The 20,379-nt window shown below is 46.8% G+C and overlaps 1 protein-coding gene across 1 annotated transcript; it reads left to right on the forward strand.

The window, feature by feature from the left end:
- Positions 1-1,386: 1,386 nt before the first annotated feature.
- On the forward strand, positions 1,387-18,785 carry LOC138372687 (exported protein YdbA-like). Its single transcript, XM_069338193.1, has 3 exons — positions 1,387-1,439; positions 16,663-18,272; positions 18,613-18,785. Exons 1-3 carry the CDS (start codon positions 1,387-1,389, stop codon positions 18,783-18,785), a joined length of 1,836 nt encoding a protein of 611 aa, XP_069194294.1.
- The last annotated feature ends 1,594 nt before the right edge of the window (positions 18,786-20,379 follow it).

The raw sequence follows: 20,379 nt of genomic DNA on the forward strand, positions 1-20,379 counted from the left end.
ATCTAGTATTAGATTTCTAAGGTTAGAGTTGAATTCGGACACATCAGTGTTAGGAATTCTATAGACTGCTCCCACAGTCAGAACAGACTCAGCACCCTTGACTCTGAAACTGGCAAAGATATACTCCCCACAGTAGTCTCTAGTTCTAATTACTTTTAAGCATGTCAGTTCTTGGTGGTAGTAAAGAGCTGTACCACCACCTCTCTGAATTGGTCGACAGTTGTGAATTGCTGAGTAGTTAGGCATGTTAAAGAGTTGAGTAGTATCCTCTTTTAACTACGTTTCAGTAAGTATAATCTAGGGCTAGGGTTGTTGTTGTTGCCAACTCGTTGGAGCCAGTGGTTAGAGCGGTTTGTTTGGGATTAAACTGTTAGTAGATAGTGGTATGGAAATGGATATGGGGGAAGGAGGCAATAAAAGTATGTGTTGGTGGGGGAGGGGGGGGATAACTGGAAAAGTTTACAATTGGAATGTTCACCATTGGGGGAATTCATTACCTGCAGTCACCTGCCATAGATGTCGATATCCCAGCCTAAATCTGGCAATTACAATGTCACACTGTCAAGTGGATGTTTTATGCTGCCCATACATATAATCTTTCATCACCCTTATACACAAGGTAGTACTGAGCTGCTCAATTTTTTCACATATGGTTGGGAGTTTCATCTCCTCCCTCATGTTGATGATTCTTGTGCATGTGGGGTCTCCAAGAATTATCCTCATGGCTTCATTTTGAATTTTCTCTAAAACTTTCAGCCTGTTGTTAGGGAGACTAATAAGGTGCAGGTCATGGTAGTCGACTAGTGACCTGATGAACATCATGTAGAACATTCTGGCAAATATGACAGTGATACCAATGTGCTTTTCAGCAAGCGTTTTAAGAAGACTTAGCCTTTCTTTAAGCTTAAACTGTAGTTCACTTACAATGTCACTATTAATATTCACACCGAGGTATTTGTATTGCCTGCAGTTTTCAATGGGCTGATTATTGACCTTAAAAACAGGAAGATTATTGATTTTGGGGATGCATAAGGTCCTGGTATTACCTGTGGAGACGATAAGCCAACATTCAATACATGTATTTGTAAGTGTCAAGGTGAGTCTGCGGGCGGTTGTCACTGGTGGCAATGACGCAAATGTCGACTACATAGCAGATAACAGCCTCACCGACTTGAGTAGTTATGTGAGCTATTAGTCTATACAATCAGCACATTGAAAAGTGTAGGACTGAGGACTTCTCCCTCAGGTGTGCCCATTTCAAAGGAGGCATTATAGCTACTCTTAACCCCCGTTATAGATGACTGCGGCAGTTCTGTTACTCAAATAACCATTAATCCATTTTAACAAATCTCCCCTGACTTAAAAAATAAATCTAATTGCTCTAGGATGAGTTCCCTATTAGCTGTGTCTAAAGCAGCTTGGATGTCAAGAAAGGCAACGTGAGTGTTTGGTTTCTGTCTGATGAAGTACTCAACAAAGCAAGATTGTGTACTTCTGCCAGGGAGAAAGCCGTGCAAGTTAGCAGTGAGTTGACTTTTGATTTTCAACATTAGCCTACTGAGAACAATCCTCTCAATGACCTTGCACATGCAAGAAGTTAAAGATATCGGCCAAAATTTGTTTGAGTTTGGCTTAGGTACCCCCCTCCCCATTTGGCCCGTTGGCGCCGTGAGGGGGCTTGGTGGTCGGCTGCCGGAGTGTGATGCTCCTTGGGACAGTCCTCTGTCCTTTTGTGGCCTTATATGCTCCTGCTGCTGTCCTCTCCAATTGTGCTGGATCGCTTTTCCTTTTCCTTATGTTTCGTTTTTCTTCCCCCTCTTCTCCTATCTGCTTGTCGTTTCCTGCCGACCTTTTGCTTGTTTTGGTTATTCTTTTGGACTTCTTCTATTTTGACGCCCGGGTGCTTGAGGAGGCATACTCTTGCACCCGTAGAACTGTAGTACCCGACGTCTCAAACGAGGGGAACCTTTTATTATCAACCCTCCTTTCGTCACTGAACCCGATCTCTACGGACTGACGGTTCTGAAGGTGGCGTTTGTGGGGCGTATACTCACGACGCACCCCTAGGAGGCCCCAGCATGATCGGCGATAGCTTCTTGTTGGGTGTCCTGCCTCTAATTGTGGCTCCATGGTGGGTGTGAGGGCACATTTGTGAATGAGTCTTTCCTCATTTCTATGGCAGATAATGTTTCCCTTGTCAGGCTTGTGGGGTGGGCGACCAAGCCCCGAGTCAGACTGTGTTGGAAGACCAGGCCCTGTAACCCCACTGCATTGGGCCCCGACCTTGCTCCTCCTTTGACCCTCCTGACTTCTCCCCTCAGCTCCCCTCCCTGTTCTGCGGTAGGGTCGAGTTCCCAGCCCCCAGTGGTGACCACCTCGTCCCCTGGCTCGGCTCCGTCTCTCATTGTGACTACTGCGCCTTTTATCCCCTCTCACTCTGGGGGTTCTCAACGTCGTCCCCGCCACGGCCACACTCGCACGATCCCTTCCCATATTAATACTTACAACGCCTTGTTTGGTCCCGCTACATGGGCTAAATACTTTGATCTCCACCATCTGGATTCTACTCCTCCTGACGATTTCTCCCTCCATAAACACCTTGTTGATTCAGTAGATGCCTCTGTTACTTTTAACTCCACCAATTACGGTACGCATGTCGTTGCTGCTCCTTCTCAGGATGCAGCTACTCGCTTAGCCACTTTGTCCTGCATTGGGGAGACCCCCCTGTTCGGGTCTCCAAAAACGCTCGGTTAAATGCCAGTGTTGGCACTGTTCTCCTCCCACACCATGTTGCAACTGGTGTTAGGGACCTCAAAGACTGCCATGAGGATATTAAACATATCCTCGAAGCCCGAGGCCATTCAGTCCTCCAGGTGGACACGTTTACTCGACCCCCTCGTGGTCATCGCCGTCAGCCCCTTCGAGTTGTAAAAATCACCTTTGATAGTAGGACCCTTCCTCCCTCTATTCTTGCCGGTGCCAGATGCTCCGTTCAGGAGTACATTCCCTCTCCTAGACTTTGCAATAAGTGTTGGAAGTTCGGGCACGGTGTTCTCAAGTGCACAAGTACTGTGTATCTATGTCCCATGTGTGGGGCCGATGATCAGTCTAAGTCCGAGTGCACTTCTCCCCAGGCTCATTGCCTCAATTGCGGTGAGGCCCACCCTACCTTCTCACGCTCGTGTATACACTACAAACTCGAGGAAGCCGTCCTCAACTTTAAGCACCGTGATCGTCTGTCTTTTCCTGAAGCGAGACACCAAGTTCGTCGTCTCACCCCTTTCGCGGGCGTCTCCTACGCTCCCGTGTTGCGTTCTACCTCTCCTCATCCTTCCCACCTTCCTCAGTCTCACAGCCGTTTCCAGGCATTAGACCCGAACACGCCCTCCACCTCCTCCCCTATTCCTTTGCGTCCTGTCCTGAAAGGCCTTCCTCCTGGTTCTCCACCTGGAGTTTCCTCCCCTTCCTGCCCAGTCCACCATGTCTCCTATGTTTTCTTTCCCATCTCCACCACTCTTTCTTCCCAACCCTCCCCCCAGTCTCTTGACCCTCCACGCCGCCTGTCTGTCCAGGTTGATGTCCATTATCTTGCCAGCAATCTTCTTTTTGTTCGCTCTTGTCCCTCTTCTCCTGCTGAGACCATTGAGTCTGTCGCCCGGTACGTTGTTACTGGAGCGCCTGTCTCTTCGAGTCAGAAACGTAAGCCTGGCTCCTCTCCTTCTTCCTCCCCAGTGGGTAAAAAGGTATCGCTTTCTTCCTCGCCCCCTCCCTCTGCCTTCTATCACTACGTCCCCTCCCATTTCAGTGGTCGGATTCCCTGTCCCAGATATGGAGGTTTCTTTCGCCCCCGATTCCCTCTCGGTTGCTGCCCTTGCTGAGGTGCACTCCCTGATTTCTGGCCTCCCCTCCTCCAGCTGTCCTTGACTGTCCCTCTCAGTTGTCTCATCCCCCTCCGGACCCCGTCAGTCCGCCTCTGGTCTGTCCTCCCACTCCCTTCCCTCCATCCTTACTAAGTTTACCCATGCCCCCTAACCCTAATTTTGCTGACCTTGATCCTGAGATCCTTTAGTAAACTGTGTTCCTCTTTCCCTTAATTTCTCTCTTGTTCTCTGTTACTGTCCTTTCTCTTTGATAATGTCTATTGTTCAGTGGAATATTCGTGGATTTTATGCCAACTTCCATGAACTCCAACTTCTAATTACACAGTTTACACGACTTTGTGTTTGTCTCCAGGAACCAATGCTTGGTGCTCGTCCTGGTCACTTTCGTGGTTATTCCTTTCTTCCCCCCCCCCTTTCCCCCCAGCTCTTGCTGGGGCCCATAACTCTACTGCTCTCTTAATTCGTTCTGATATTCCCTTCGTTCCCCTACTTCTTTCGTTCCCTATCCATTGTTCTGCAGCCCGTATTTTTGTGGGTAAATGGTATACAGTCTGTTCCATTTACCTCCCCCCAAATGTCACGCTTTCCCTTCATGATCTTAAGCACCTCCTGGACTCCTGGCCAGAGCCGGTGCTCCTTTTGGGTGATTTCAACTGTCGATATACCCTCTGGGGTGATGCTCTGACAAACACCTGAGGCCGCCTTCTCGAACCGTTCATTCTCACTTCTTCTCTATCTCTTCTAAATTCTGGTGAATCGACTCATGTGGACTCTCGGACTCGCACCCTTTCCTGTCTTGATCTTTCTCTCTGCTCGTCGTTCCTTTACTTAGATTTCACGTGGCGGGTTCTTGATGACCTCCATAACAGTGACCATTTCCCCATCCTTGTTTCCTTTTTCTCTTTCCACCCTCCCCTCTCCTTCCCTAGGCGGCAGTTTGCCAAGGCTGACGGGAGCCTGTTCACCCTCCGTGCTACTCTCTCTGACCTCTCCTCTCTGCCTCTTCCTCGCGTCCTCCTTCTTTTTTATGACACTGTCTTCGACACTGCCCTCCACTCTATTCCTCGCTCTTCCTCCCGGAGCACGCGAAAGTGCGTTCCCTGGTGGAATGCGGACTGTGTTCGGGCTGTCCGCTGTAAGCGTGCAGCATGGAAGAAACACCGCCACCGGCAGATGGCTGATTCTTTTATTTTGTTTCGGAAGGCAAGTGCGGTGCGTAGAACTATCCGTACAGTTAAACATGAGAGTTGGAAATCTTATGTTTCCACCATTACATCCGATACTCCTCTGCCGCAGATCTGGAAGAAGATCCACAAGATTGCGGGCAAGTTCGTTCCAGATGTCTCGCCGGTTCTCCAAATACGTGGTACTCTTGTGGCGGACCTAGTGACGGTCGCGACCGAACTGGGTTCCCACTTTTCTACTGTTAGCTCTGGTTCTCATCTTCCTCAATCCTTCCTTCTTCGTAAGCCTGTTCTTCAATCTTATCCTTTAAATTTCCACACTCATCTCCGTCTTCCCTATAATGATCCTTTCTCTCTTTCTGAACTTCAGTCTGCCCTGGCCTTCTGCAGATCTATGGCAGCGAGCTTGGATGACGTTCATTATGAGATGCTTCGCCATCTCCCTCCGTGCACGTCTCAGTATTTACTGAGTCTGTATAACTAGGTCTGGGAGTCGTCGTCTGTCCCTGAGGACTGGCTCAATGCCATTGTATTCCCTATTCGGAAACCAGGGTCTCTCGGTACATCCCCTAAGGACTTCCGCCCTATTGCTCTCACGAGTTGTGTCTGCAAGCTCTTTGAGCGTATGGTAAATGTCCGTCTGATGTAGTTCTTGGAACACCATCACCACCTCTCTCCTTCTCAATTTGGTTTTCACAAGTGCCGCAGCACGACTGATGTTCTGGTGAACTTGGAGGTCTATATTCGTACTGCTTTTGCTGCGAAGACCTCCGTTGTTGCTGTCCTTTTTGACCTGAAAAAGGCTTATGACACGACTTGGAGATACCATATTCGGTCCCAACTTCGTTCTTTTGGCCTTCGTGGTAATCTCTCTCTCTTCCTTCAAAGCTTTCTCTCTCATCATACCTTTCGAGTCAGGCTTGGTGCCACTCTCTCTGCCTCTTTTCGGCAGTATGAAGGTGTGCCCCAAGGTAGTTTTCTGAGCTCCACTCTTATTCTGGTTGCTCCCAATGGTCTTCTTTCCTCACTTCCTTCTGGCATCTTCTCCGCTCTTTATGTTGACGATTTTACTCTTTGCTGTCGAGGTGATGATTCGCCTCTTTGGGACACCAATCATGGCTTCAAGTTCTCTACTGCTAAGACTTGTGCCATGACTTTTACTCGAAAGCGGGTCGTTCTTCGTCCCTCTTTGTCACTTTATGGTCATCCCCTTGAGTACATAGATTCCACAAAGCTTTTGGGGTTGTTCTTTGACACTCGTTTGTCTTGGTCGCCCCATATCTCTTACCTCAGTGTTGAATGCTTCAAGGTCATTAACCTACTTAAGGTTTTGTCCCATACTTCTTGGGAGTGGATAGGCGCACACTCCTCTATTTGCATTCCTCTCTCGTCCTGTCTAAACTCGATTATGGTTGCCCTGCATACTCTTCTGCTTCTCCTTCTACTCTTCGCCATCTTGATCCTTTGCACCATACTGGGTTGCGCCTCAGCTCTGATGCTTTTCGTTCAACTCCTGCCCTCAGCTTGTACACTGACACTGGCTTCCTGTCTCTCCAGGACCGCCATGATCGCTACAGTCTTCGCTATCTTGCGCGATCCTTACAGCATCCTCACTCTCGCCTCTATCGTGCTTTGACTTTTACCCCTCCTGTAGTTCCTGTTCCTCTTCACCACCTTCCTCTTTCTGTCCGTTTGTCTTGCTTACAAGATTCTCTTTCGGTTCGTAGATTCCTCGTATTGTTTCATCCTTGCCCCCATGGAGGGTCCCCCTTCCCAAATTTTATACTTCTCTGGCCCGCATCACTAATGCTTTTACCCCTCGTACAGTTCTGAAACGCCTCTTCCTTGAGCACTTTTCTTCTCACTCCCACTCCGTTCCCATCTTCACCGATGGGTCTAAGTCTCCTGACGGTGTGGGCTACTCTGTTGTTTTTACTGACCACACTTATGTGTCATCTTCCTCCGGAGGCTAGCATCTTCACAGCAGAACTTTATGCTATTCTCTATGCTCTTCGTCTCCTGCTTTCCCGGTGTCAATCCTCCTTTGTGGTGGTAGTTGACTCTCGTAGTGCCCTCATGGCTTTAGGGTCCTTTAATCCGGTCCACCCGGTGGTCATCGAGATTCAACATTGGCTGTTTCTTATCTCCAGTAAATTTAAGTCGGTTGAGTTTTGCTGGGTTCCCTGCCATATTGATGTCTCTTTAAATGAGCGTGTGGATGCTGCCGCTAAGGAAGCTATCCGCACTTGTCCCATCTCCCGTAAAGGTATTCCTTATTCTGACTTTTACCCAGTTATTCATGCCTCCAGCCTTGCCCGCTGGCAGAGTTGTTGGTCTTCTGTTATTGGTAACAAACTGCGTACTCTTAAGAGTCATGTGTCCCAATGGCCTTCCTCCTACCACCGTAACTGGCGGTGGGGAACGGCTCTGGCTAGGTTACATATTGGCCATACCCGTTTAACTCACAGTCATTTAATGGAGCGCCGCCCTGCTCCTTATTGTCCAAATTGCATTGTCCCTCTTACTGTCGTACATATCCTTGTTGAATTTCCTGACTTCCAGGATGAACGTGTGTCTTGTTTTTCGATCGTCCCTCGATAGAATTCTTGGCGACTCTGCTATTTTTTTATATCGTTCACCTTATGCGTTTCTGTTCTCGTATTGGCATCCTTGGAGATATTTAGCGCCCTCTGATTATCCCGCACATTTGATGGTGCTACATAGCCTTCCCGGTTTGGTGTCTTCTTTTGATAATTACTTACTTGGCTTAGGTACAGGGATTATGAGGCTTTGTGTCCATCGATCTGGTAGGACACCTTGGCGTAGACTTTGTCTGTATAGTTCTAGCAGCGGACTATTAGGTATGTCGATAAGAAGCCTCAAGATACTGTACATTATGCCATCGTCTCCAGGAGAAGATGCTCTAGGTCAAACAGTATTTGTGTTATGGGTGACTTTAATTTTAGTGGAATAAACAGGTTTAATAAAACACGACTACTGACGCACAAGATTTTTAGAATTAGATTACGATTGCTTCTTTGAGCAGCACATTAAGGAACCAACGCAGGAAAATATTAGTTTAGTGTTAACTAACAAGGAAACACAAATTAATGACACCGAAATAGGCAGTGAGCGAGGGAACAGTGATCACAAGAAAATCAGATTTAGCATAGAATACAATAGCTGTGAAAGATAATTCCGTTAAGGCGAGAGATATCCGAAAAGCTGATTTTAATGGGCTAAGAAATTTCTTGGGAAGGATAGATTGTCCAGACCTAAACATAAGAGGTAATTAAACCGGTCTTGGAACGAGATGTGACCCAAACGATACGTTGCGTAACAAGGGATTGCGATGAGGATTCAAAATGTAACTTATTTAAAAATATTCTAAGCAAAGCCGTGGAACATAGTATAACATAAATTGATTAAATAGAATAATAATGACCCCAAAACGGATAACAATGGATCTGAAGCAACTTATACATACAAAGAAAGCTTAAGGATTAAAATGGGGAAAGTTTACACAAGGATGAGGAGGAGGATGAGGGAGCCGGTCGGCCGAGCGGACAGCACGCTGGACTTGTGATCCTGTGGTCCTGGGTTCGATCCCAGGCGCCGGCGAGAAACAGTGGGCAGAGTTTCTTTCACCCTATGCCCCTGTTACCTAGCAGTAAAATAGGTACCTGGGTGTTAGTCAGCTGTCACGGGCTGCTTCCTGGGGGTGGAGGCCTGGTCGAGAACCGGGCCGCGGGGACACTAAAAGCCCCGAAATCATCTCAAGATAACCTCAAGAGAAGGATTAAAAATGGGGAAGTCAGCCCACAACAAGAATTTATCCAAATGAGTTAGAAATGTTAAAATAGAAATAAGGAAATAAAAATGAAACTATGAAGTTCGCATAGCAGGACAAGCAAAGACAAATCCTAAAGTTTGTTTCAGTTACATCGAACAAAAATTAGGGAAAGGATAGGTCCATTAAAAACTGAGACAGGTCTGATAACTGATAACGACGAAGATTTACTGGGCGGATTTACTGGGCGCAATTCCTTAACTGTAGCCTCTGTTTAACGCAACAGTAAAATGTGTACTTGGATGAAAAAACGATTCTTCGCGGCAGGGGATCGTATTCCAGGGACCATAGGATTAAGGACTTGCCCGAAACGCTACGCGTACTAGTGGCTGTACAAGAATGTAACAACTCTTGTATATATCTCAAAAAAAAAAAAAAAAAAAAAAAAAAAAAAAAAAAAAAAAAAAAAAAATGAGTGGTATTTTTAATAAAAAATTTGTGAATTGTGACTAAAAAAGAAATTAATAAGTATGTATTGGAGGTAAAGAGGAGTGGTTGACTAATTTACTAGTCACTAGGGATGATGTTATTAAAGTAGAGGTACCGTACTTGTACAGTACTGGTACTGTACCGTGCTAGTACAGTAGTACGGTACAGTACTGGTACTGTACCGTACTAGTACAGTAGTACGGTACAGTACCGGTACTGTACCGTGCTAGTACAGTAGTACGGTACAGTACTGGTACTGTACCGTGCTAGTACAGTAGTACGGTACAGTACTGGTACTGTACCGTGCTAGTACAGTAGTACGGTACAGTCGGGTTTGTTCTCCACTGATTTTGATTGTATCCCCCGAGGAGGCTAGTTTATTGTGCACCCCATACTCCTCCTGTAGGGGTAGTTTATTGTGCACCCCATACTCCTCCTGTAGGGGTAGTTTATTGTGCACCTCATACTCCTCCTGTAGGGCTAGTTTATTGTGCACCCCATACTCCTCCTGTAGGGGTAGTTTATTGTGCACCCCATACTCCTGTAGGGGTAGTTTATTGTGCACCCCATACTCCTCCTGTAGGGCTAGTTTATTGTGCACCCCATACTCCTCCTGTAGGGGTAGTTTATTGTGCACCCCATACTCCTCCTGTAGGTGTAGTTTATTGTGCACCCCATACTCCTCCTGTAGGGGTAGTTTATTGTGCACCCCATACTCCTCCTGTAGGTGTAGTTTATTGTGCACCCCATACTCCTCCTGTAGGGCTAGTTTATTGTGCACCCCATACTCCTCCTGTGGGGCTAGTTTATTGTGCACCCCATACTCCTCCTGTGGGGCTAGTTTATTGTGCACCCCATACTCCTCCTGTAGGGGTAGTTTATTGTGCACCCCATACTCCTCCTGTAGGGCTAGTTTATTGTGCACCCCATACTCCTCCTGTAGGGGTAGTTTATTGTGCACCCCATACTCCTCCTGTGGGGCTAGTTTATTGTGCACCCCATACTCCTCCTGTAGGGCTAGTTTATTGTGCACCCCATACTCCTCCTGTAGGGGTAGTTTATTGTGCACCCCATACTCCTCCTGTAGGGGTAGTTTATTGTGCACCCCATACTCCTCCTGTAGGGGTAGTTTATTGTGCACCCCATACTCCTCCTGTAGGGGTAGTTTATTGTGCACCCCATACTCCTCCTGTAGGGGTAGTTTATTGTGCACCCCATACTCCTCCTGTAGGGGTAGTTTATTGTGCACCCCATACTCCTCCTGTAGGGCTAGTTTATTGTGCACCCCATACTCCTCCTGTAGGGGTAGTTTATTGTGCACCCCATACTCCTCCTGTAGGGCTAGTTTATTGTGCACCCCATACTCCTCCTGTAGGGGTAGTTTATTGTGCACCCCATACTCCTCCTGTAGGGGTAGTTTATTGTGCACCCCATACTCCTCCTGTAGGGGTAGTTTATTGTGCACCCCATACTCCTCCTGTAGGGGTAGTTTATTGTGCACCCCATACTCCTCCTGTAGGGGTAGTTTATTGTGCACCCCATACTCCTCCTGTAGGGCTAGTTTATTGTGCACCCCATACTCCTCCTGTAGGGGTAGTTTATTGTGCACCCCATACTCCTCCTGTAGGGGTAGTTTATTGTGCACCCCATACTCCTCCTGTAGGGGTAGTTTATTGTGCACCCCATACTCCTCCTGTAGGGGTAGTTTATTGTGCACCCCATACTCCTCCTGTAGGGGTAGTTTATTGTGCACCCCATACTCCTCCTGTAGGGCTAGTTTATTGTGCACCCCATACTCCTCCTGTAGGGGTAGTTTATTGTGCACCCCATACTCCTCCTGTAGGGGTAGTTTATTGTGCACCCCATACTCCTCCTGTAGGGGTAGTTTATTGTGCACCCCATACTCCTCCTGTAGGGGTAGTTTATTGTGCACCCCATACTCCTCCTGTAGGGGTAGTTTATTGTGCACCCCATACTCCTCCTGTAGGGCTAGTTTATTGTGCACCCCATACTCCTCCTGTAGGGGTAGTTTATTGTGCACCCCATACTCCTCCTGTAGGGCTAGTTTATTGTGCACCCCATACTCCTCCTGTAGGGGTAGTTTATTGTGCACCCCATACTCCTCCTGTAGGGGTAGTTTATTGTGCACCCCATACTCCTCCTGTAGGGGTAGTTTATTGTGCACCCCATACTCCTCCTGTAGGGGTAGTTTATTGTGCACCCCATACTCCTCCTGTAGGGCTAGTTTATTGTGCACCCCATACTCCTCCTGTAGGGGTAGTTTATTGTGCACCCCATACTCCTCCTGTAGGGGTAGTTTATTGTGCACCCCATACTCCTCCTGTAGGGGTAGTTTATTGTGCACCCCATACTCCTCCTGTAGGGGTAGTTTATTGTGCACCCCATACTCCTCCTGTAGGGCTAGTTTATTGTGCACCCCATACTCCTCCTGTAGGGGTAGTTTATTGTGCACCCCATACTCCTCCTGTAGGGCTAGTTTATTGTGCACCCCATACTCCTCCTGTAGGGGTAGTTTATTGTGCACCCCATACTCATCATGTGGAGTAATTTATTGTGCACCCCATACTCATCCTGTGAGGGGTAGTTTATTGTGCACCCCATACTCATCCTGTGAGGGGTAGTTTGTTGTGCACCCCATACTCATCCTGTGAGTGGTTGTATATTGTGCACCCCATACTCCTCCTGTGAGTGGTAGTTTATTGTGCACCCCATACTCATCCTGTGGGGGGTAGTTTATTGTGCACCCCATACTCATCCTGTGAGTGGTAGTTCATTGTGCACCCCATACTCATCCTGTGGGGGGTAGTTTATTGTGCACCCCATACTCATCCTGTGAGTGGTTGTATATTGTGCACCCCATACTCCTCCTGTGAGTGGTAGTTTATTGTGCACCCCATACTCCTCCTGTGAGTGGTAGTTTATTGTGCACCCCATATTCCTCCTGTGAGTGGTAGTTTATTGTGCACCCCATACTCCTCCTGTGGGGGTGGTTTATTGTGCACCCCATACTCCTCCTGTGAGCGGTGGCTTATTGTTCACCCCATACTCCTCCTGTGAGCGGTAGTTTATTGTGCACCCCATACTCATCCTGTGGGGGTAGTTTATTGTGCACCCCATATTCATCCTGTGAGTGGTAGTTTATTGTGCACCCCATACTCCTCCTGTGAGGGGTAGTTTATTGTGCACTCCATACTCATCCTGTGAGTGGTAGTTTATTGTGCACCCCATACTCATCCTGTGAGCGGTAGTTTATTGTGCACCCCATACTCATCCTGTGGTATTTTATTGTGCACCCCATACTCATCCTGTGAGCAGTGGTTTATTGTGCACCCCATACTCCTCCTGTGAGTGGTAGTTTATTGTGCACCCCATACTCATCCTGTGGGGGTAGTTTATTGTGCACCCCATACTCCTCCTGTGAGGGGTAGTTTATTGTGCACCCCATACTCATCCTGTGAGTGGTAGTTTATTGTGCACCCCATTCTCATCCTGTGAACGGTAGTTTATTGTGCACCCCATACTCATCCTGTGAGCGGTAGTTTATTGTGCACCCCATACTCATCCTGTGAGCGGTAGTTTATTGTGCACCCCATACTCATCCTGTGGGGGGGGGGTAGTTTAGTATGCACCCCATACTCATCCTGTGGGGGGGTAGTTTAGTGTGCACCCCATACTCATCCTGTGGGGGGGGGTAGTTTAGTGTGCACCCCATACTCATCCTGTGGGGGGGGTAGTTTAGTGTGCACCCCATACTCATCCTGTGGGGGGGTAGTTTAGTGTGCACCCCATACTCATCCTGTGGGGGGGTAGTTTAGTGTGCACCCCATACTCATCCTGTGCGGGGTAGTTTAGTGTGCACCCCATACTCATCCTGTGGGGGGGTAGTTTAGTGTGCACCCCATACTCATCCTGTGGGGGTAGTTTAGTGTGCACCCCATACTCATCCTGTTGGGGTGGTTTATTGTGCACCCCATACTCCTCCTGTGAGCGGTAGTTTATTGTGCACCCCATACTCATCCTGTGAGTGGTATTTTATTGTGCACCCCATACTCATCCTGTGAGCGGTGGTTTATTGTGCACCCCATACTCCTCCTGTGAGCGGTAGTTTATTGTGCACCCCATACTCCTCCTGTGAGGGGTAGTTTATTGTGCACCCCATACTCATCCTGTGAGTGGTAGTTTATTGTGCACCCCATACTCATCCTGTGAACGGTAGTTTATTGTGCACCCCATACTAATCCTGTGAGTGGTAGTTTATTGTGCACCCCATACTCATCCTGTGAGCGGTGATTTTTTGTGCACCCCATACTCATCCTGTGAGTGATGGTTTATTGTGCACCCCATACTCATCCTGTGAGCGGTGATTTATTGTGCACCCCATACTCATCCTGTGAGTGGTGGTTTATTGTGCACCCCATACTCATCCTGTGAGAGGTAGTTTATTGTGCACCCCATACTCATCCTGTGAACGGTAGCGCAGTGTGACGGTAACGCGTTGGTGTTCGGCTGTTCAAAAGCTAGGGGTATGGCCTCGTCACATATAGAAAAAAAATAGAAAATCTGGAACTTCGTCTGTGGTAAGGTAAGGAGAAGACACACAAAACACAAGTAAATTTTAACAATGAAATTTTAATTACGTTAAAGAAATCAAAACATGAATAAAATGGACAAACAAATTCGTATAATAAAATCAATCAAAGTAATAAGAATAATTAAATGGCAAAATGAAAAGTTACTTTAAGACAAGTGAGCAAATAACAAGTAAATAGGTGCCGGAATATTGGCTTCAAGCTATCACTTCTCTTAGTACACGTAAGCCTGGGGCTTAGTCTACCAACGAGACGTGTTAACCTGTCGAAAGCACGGGATATTCTGAAGACTGAGGTCGTGGCGGCCCCAGACATCAAGTAGTATGGTGGGTGGAGTGCAGTTGCAGCTAGACCGGCAGCCAATCAGCGATGAGCCGGCGTCAAGACAGGTAGTTTGGCGGTTTGAGGTGGAGCAGGTGTTCCTGGCTGCATACGTTTTGCGCTCTGGCAAACCTTGCTGGTGTTGTCGTTGTTGGATTTTTCTTCCATAGTAATTTTATATAGATTTGTAGAGACGTATTTTGGAGGGAAGAGCAGGCTCAATCTCTTGAAGGAGATTATCGTCACAGCAGCAAAAGGATTACAGAATCGGGAATTCCGGGTTCGAATCCCTAGAGGCATAGAAATGGTTGGGCGTGTTTTCTTTCACCTCATGCGCCTGTCCACCTAGCAGTAAAGAGATACCCCTGGAGTTAGTCAGCATGTTGTGGGGATGCATCCTGGGGAGGGTCATACCCCGGGGTGAGGGGAACCGCGGTATAAACCTAACATATACTGTATATATAACCTGGCTTCCTGTCCCCCGAAACAATGAATTATTATCATTATATATAAAGGGAAAAACTCAAGCCAAACAAATCCCCAGGGCAGGACGAAGTTTATTATTATTATTATTATTATTTTCTACCACAGACGTGGCCGGACATTTACAATGCTAACCAGCATATATATACATTTTCTTCTGTCTTCCAAGGACAGGGTGAGAGATGTGTTAAACATATAGTTCAGTGGTTTATTGAACAATCAACCACAGAAGGTGATTGTTGTGCAGGCGAAAAGTTTGCCAGGAAGCTTAAGGACTGGAAAGAGGAGCTTTGCGAGCCATTGTTTACCATATGTAATCGATCATTAGTCAGGTTATGTGCTGGTTTGTGAATCTGTATGCCCCCAAAAATAAAAAAAATGCATTTTTTTATTTATTTATTATCAAGAAGGTACATTGGGTTTATGAGAGTACAAAGCAACAAATCCACAAGGGGCCGTGACGAGGATTCGGACCTGCGTCCGAGAGCATCCCAGACGCTGCCTTAATCGACTGAGCTACGACATGGTAAAAGGAGTTGAAACTGAAGTTCTAGATTAAGGCAGCGTCTGGGATGCTCTCGGACGCAGGTTCGAATACTCGTCACGACCCTTGTGCATTTGTTCATTTCATGCATCACGCTATTGCGATTTCTGTGTGTAAAGAGTACAAAGCATTGATGTTTTTACATTCTTGTTCATTCTTTACATTCTAACATGCATAGTGTGTTAGTGGTATTGTTTTCGTTGTTTTCATGAGAAAACATTGTTTTCTCTCTCAACTGTGCACTAAATAGAAGCAAGATATTGAACTCATTTACATATATTTAGACTTGAAGAGTCCTTGCAGTTACAGGATGAGGACAGTTATCAGTTAGTTGCTACGTGACAGTTTGAGGAATCCATCCTGTCTCATGTTATTCATGTCCATGTTGACTTTGGTCAGGAAACATCCATTTTCCTCTGTTAGATTGTATCATCTGTTGGTTTGGAGATGCGCCCTTTTCATGTGTAGTTAAGACTGAGGGAAATTAGTGGCAGGGAGGGAGTTATGTGGACCAGACCACACACTAGAAAGTGAAGGGACGACGACGTTTCGGTCCGTCCTGGACCATTCTCAAGTCAATTGTGGGAGGGAGTTATCAGGGGAAAGCCCCAAGCCATTACGACTATATAGCACTGGGATGGGGTCAGGATAAGGATTTGGGATGGGACGGGGAGAGGGAAGGAATGGTGCCCAACCACTTGAGCTGGACGGTAGAGCGACGGTCTTGCTACATGCAGGTCGGCGTTCAATCCCCCGGAAATACAATCTTCACAGCATCAAAAGTACTTGTTCAGAGAAAAAAACTATTATTTTGAAAGTACTATTACTAACAATATTTTTGTTAGCGTTTTTCTTTTCACAAAACCATATGTCATAAATCATTTTTTTTGGACTTTATTTATTTATGCATATACAGTCTTGTAAAATGACGCGCAGCGTTTCGGGCAGGAATTGCCAAATTCTATTGCCACATGTATCACACAATTCTCCTCGACATTTCTGCCAAGTGGAGGGTCTTCTTTACAAATGTTTCCCGTCCTCCTAAGGTTCCCTAACGTCAAGAAAACGGACAATTTAAAGTGGTCTCCCCTAACCTACCAGAGGACCCAAAACAGAAAACGGGACAGTACGTCACTTTCGCCAGCCGCTTTCATTTTCCCGTACGACGATTTTTGACCGTATGTAACGCCTACGAGCGAAAAGCGACGTTCTCTGTAGCAGGACAGGTTGTAGAACGATCACTCTTTCATTGGTCAAGATGTGTTCAACAGCGCTCTTTTCTGGTCTTTGGCGCCTCAGAACAATATTTTCATACCAGTCTAGATGATAAACAATTCCCTCTCTTTTTTCCCCTCTTTAGAGTTCGTGTAGATGGGGATTCCTCTAGTGTTCGTGTAGATGGGGATTCCTCTAGTGTTCGTGTAGATGGGGATTCCTCTAGCGTTCGTGTAGATGGGGATTCCTCTAGTGTTCGTGTAGATGGGGATTCCTCTAGTGTTCGTGTAGATGGGGATTCCTCTAGTGTTCGTGTAGATGGGGATTCCCCTAGTGTTCGTGTAGATGGGGATTCCTTTAGTGTTCGTGTAGATGGGGATTCCCCTAGTGTTCGTGTAGATGGGGATTCCTCTAGTGTTCGTGTAGATGGGGATTCCTTTAGTGTTCGTGTAGATGGGGATTCCTCTAATGTTCGTGTAGATGGGGATTCCCCTAGTGTTCGTGTAGATGGGGATTCCTTTAGTGTTCGTGTAGATGGGGATCCCTCTAGTGTTCGTGTAGATGGGGATTCCTTTAGTGTTCGTGTAGATGGGGATTCCTCTAATGTTCGTGTAGATGGGGATTCCCCTAGTGTTCGTGTAGATGGGGATTCCTTTAGTGTTCGTGTAGATGGGGATTCCCCTAGTGTTCGTGTAGATGGGGATTCCTCTAGTGTTCGTGTAGATGGGGATTCCTTTAGTGTTCGTGTAGATGGGGATTCCTCTAATGTTCGTGTAGATGGGGATTCCCCTAGTGTTCGTGTAGATGGGGATTCCTTTAGTGTTCGTGTAGATGGGGATTCCCCTAGTGTTCGTGTAGATGGGGATTCCTCTAGTGTTCGTGTAGATGGGGATTCCTTTAGTGTTCGTGTAGATGGGGATTCCTCTAATGTTCGTGTAGATGGGGATTCCCCTAGTGTTCGTGTAGATGGGGATTCCTTTAGTGTTCGTGTAGATGGGGATTCCTCTAGTGTTCGTGTAGATGGGGATTCCCCTAGTGTTCGTGTAGATGGGGATTCCTCTAGTGTTCGTGTAGATGGGGATTCCCCTAGTGTTCGTGTAGATGGGGATTCCTCTAATGTTCGTGTAGATGGGGATTCCCCTAGTGTTCGTGTAGATGGGGATTCCTCTAGTGTTCGTGTAGATGGGGATTCCTCTAGTGTTCGTGTAGATGGGGATTCCCCTAGTGTTCGTGTAGATGGGGATTCCTCTAGTGTTCGTGTAGATGGGGATTCCCCTAGTGTTCGTGTAGATGGGGATTCCTCTAGTGTTCGTGTAGATGGGGATTCCTTTAGTGTTCGTGTAGATGGGGATCCCTCTAGTGTTCGTGTAGATGGGGATTCCCCTAGTGTTCGTGTAGATGGGGATTCCTCTAGTGTTCGTGTAGATGGGGATTCCTTTAGTGTTCGTGTAGATGGGGATTCCCCTAGTGTTCGTGTAGATGGGGATCCCTCTAGTGTTCGTGTAGATGGGGATTCCTTTAGTGTTCGTGTAGATGGGGATTCCTTTAGTGTTCGTGTAGATGGGGATTCCCCTAGTGTTCGTGTTGATGGGGATTCCCCTGGCGTTCGTGTAGATGGGGATCCCTCTTGTGTTCGTGTAGATGGGGATCCCCCTAGTGTTCGTGTAGATGGGGATCCCTCTAGTGTTCGTGTAGATGGGGATCCCCCTGGCGTTCGTGTAAACGAATATTGTCTACCTACCATCGCACTACATTGTCAGTGCGTGCCACTGACACTAGTGGCCTTGACGAGAACAGGAAGCCGGCGGCTTGTCGATGGTCCTCCCCTCCCATTTGCCTTGATATATATTTCCGAGAACTCTTGACCCCTGTAGGATTCGAACCCGGTCAGTCCAGTGCTGTAAACCACTCAGCCAGTGACTGTCACCCAATGGGTGGCTCTATGGGGAATTCCTCATAAAAGGCATCGCTCAGTATGAAGCGAACATAAAAATGTAATTGAAAAGCAATTTACTATAAATAAAGCAAATGAAAACAGGTAATTAAACTATCATTATAAAATGTTCTAAACAAATTTGTCCTTTGCAATTTTCAGCTAGAAACAGCTGTTCCCAAGATATAGCCTATTTTTCCTATACTTGTCGAATTGGGCCTAGCATCTTGGCCACAATATTAAAACACCTCCTCATATCAGAATCGGCCTGGGAGACATCTCCCGTCACGCAGGGTGCAGTCGCACCTCCACAGATCTCCAGTATCAGCTCTTGATACTGGTAATGGCTCAAAAGGGCCACCACTTACGGGCTATTCATGCCCGTGCCACCTTTTGGATAGCTTAATCTTCATCAATCAGAATCGGGCACCCAACCCAGAAATTATCCCTAGGCATCAAGGAAACATTTTGTGCAGAGAACAGCTGCCAGCTCAACAAGCCATAATGTCGGACAGAAGTTTTTTAGCCCATATGCGTGTGAACCCGTGGAACCGCCTACCCGCCGAAGCCGTAAGCACCAAAACTCTGCTGGGGTTAATAAAATACAGCTGGAAAAGATAATCGGGACAAATGCTGGGGACTTTTTGAGAAGCCGCCGGCTTCCTGTCCTCATTGAGGCCTCAGGTAAAGTCAGGCTCCAGCAAGATTTAAGAATTCCTAAACCGTCTCCGGTTTCTACGCAGTTGGGAATTACGTTTTAGGAGAAACAGCGGGAGAGATTTGTTTGTGGCGATGGAGGCTAGAGTTCGAGGCCTCCAGTTCGATGGTGTTGAAGAGAGAGGGGAGGGATAGAAAAGAAGGAAGGGAAGGAATGGTTCCCAACCGCTTGGACGGTCGGGGATTGAACGCCGACCTGCACGAAGTGAGACCGTCGCTCTACCGTCCAGCCCAAGTGGCTGAGGTAGGCAGCATGTGGCTTCCGCGTGGAATCCATATCAAGTCCAACATGAGAAGACGAGTACACACAGAAATCACAATAGCGTGATGCATCAAATGAATAAATCCACAAGGGTCGTGATGAGGGTTCGAACTTACGCCCGGGATGATCCCAGACGCTGCCTTAGTCGACTAGGCCACAACATGGTCAAAAGAATTGCAACGAACCCTCATCGAGGCCCTTGTGGATTTATTCATGAGAAGACGAAGTTGGATAAACTTGAGAGTCAACAACAACTAATGTCAACAGAGTCAACAGTGTGTGTCAACAGAGCGACTAATGCCAGGGGAGCTAACAGTCAAAACAGCATTGCGAGGAAAGAAAAAGCTTTTGGAATGAAGTTTCTTGCTCGAAACGCTATGCGTATTAGTGGCTTTAGGTACTAGCTCTATAAATCCAACATTATGTTTGTAACTCATCATCTATGTATCAACTTTTCCCGAATAAAAATTTGAATTTGAATTTGAAGTCTTGCGTCACTGGAAAACAGAAGAGTTAGGAGAAACATCATTCCCAACCTGCAAATTTCTCTCAGCGGAATTTATAGGGATAACCAGGACACAGATTATTTCCAACGGGAGGAACTGAGTTCCCCAACGAGCCACAGAGATGAAGGAAAGAATGCCATCAGTGTTAGAGTAGTGAGCAACTGGAATCCATTTAGCAGTGATGCTGCAGGTTTTAAACACCATACACAGTTTCTCACCAAATAAAGTACAGCACTGTACCTAATTTCATCGTCATAGTTTTCTACTTAAGTGCTTCACACTCGCACTGTATCGTGTGCTACTATACAATATGTGCCTGAGCCATATAACTTCACCGTTGAGGTTATATGGCTCATATAATATGGCTATATGTTATATGGCTTCACTCTCATCATCTTATATCATGGGTGTTATATTGAACGCAAATTTTACTACAATGTACCT

The sequence above is a fragment of the Procambarus clarkii genome, chromosome 39, assembly GCF_040958095.1.
Source record: "Procambarus clarkii isolate CNS0578487 chromosome 39, FALCON_Pclarkii_2.0, whole genome shotgun sequence".
NCBI lineage: Eukaryota > Metazoa > Arthropoda > Malacostraca > Decapoda > Cambaridae > Procambarus > Procambarus clarkii.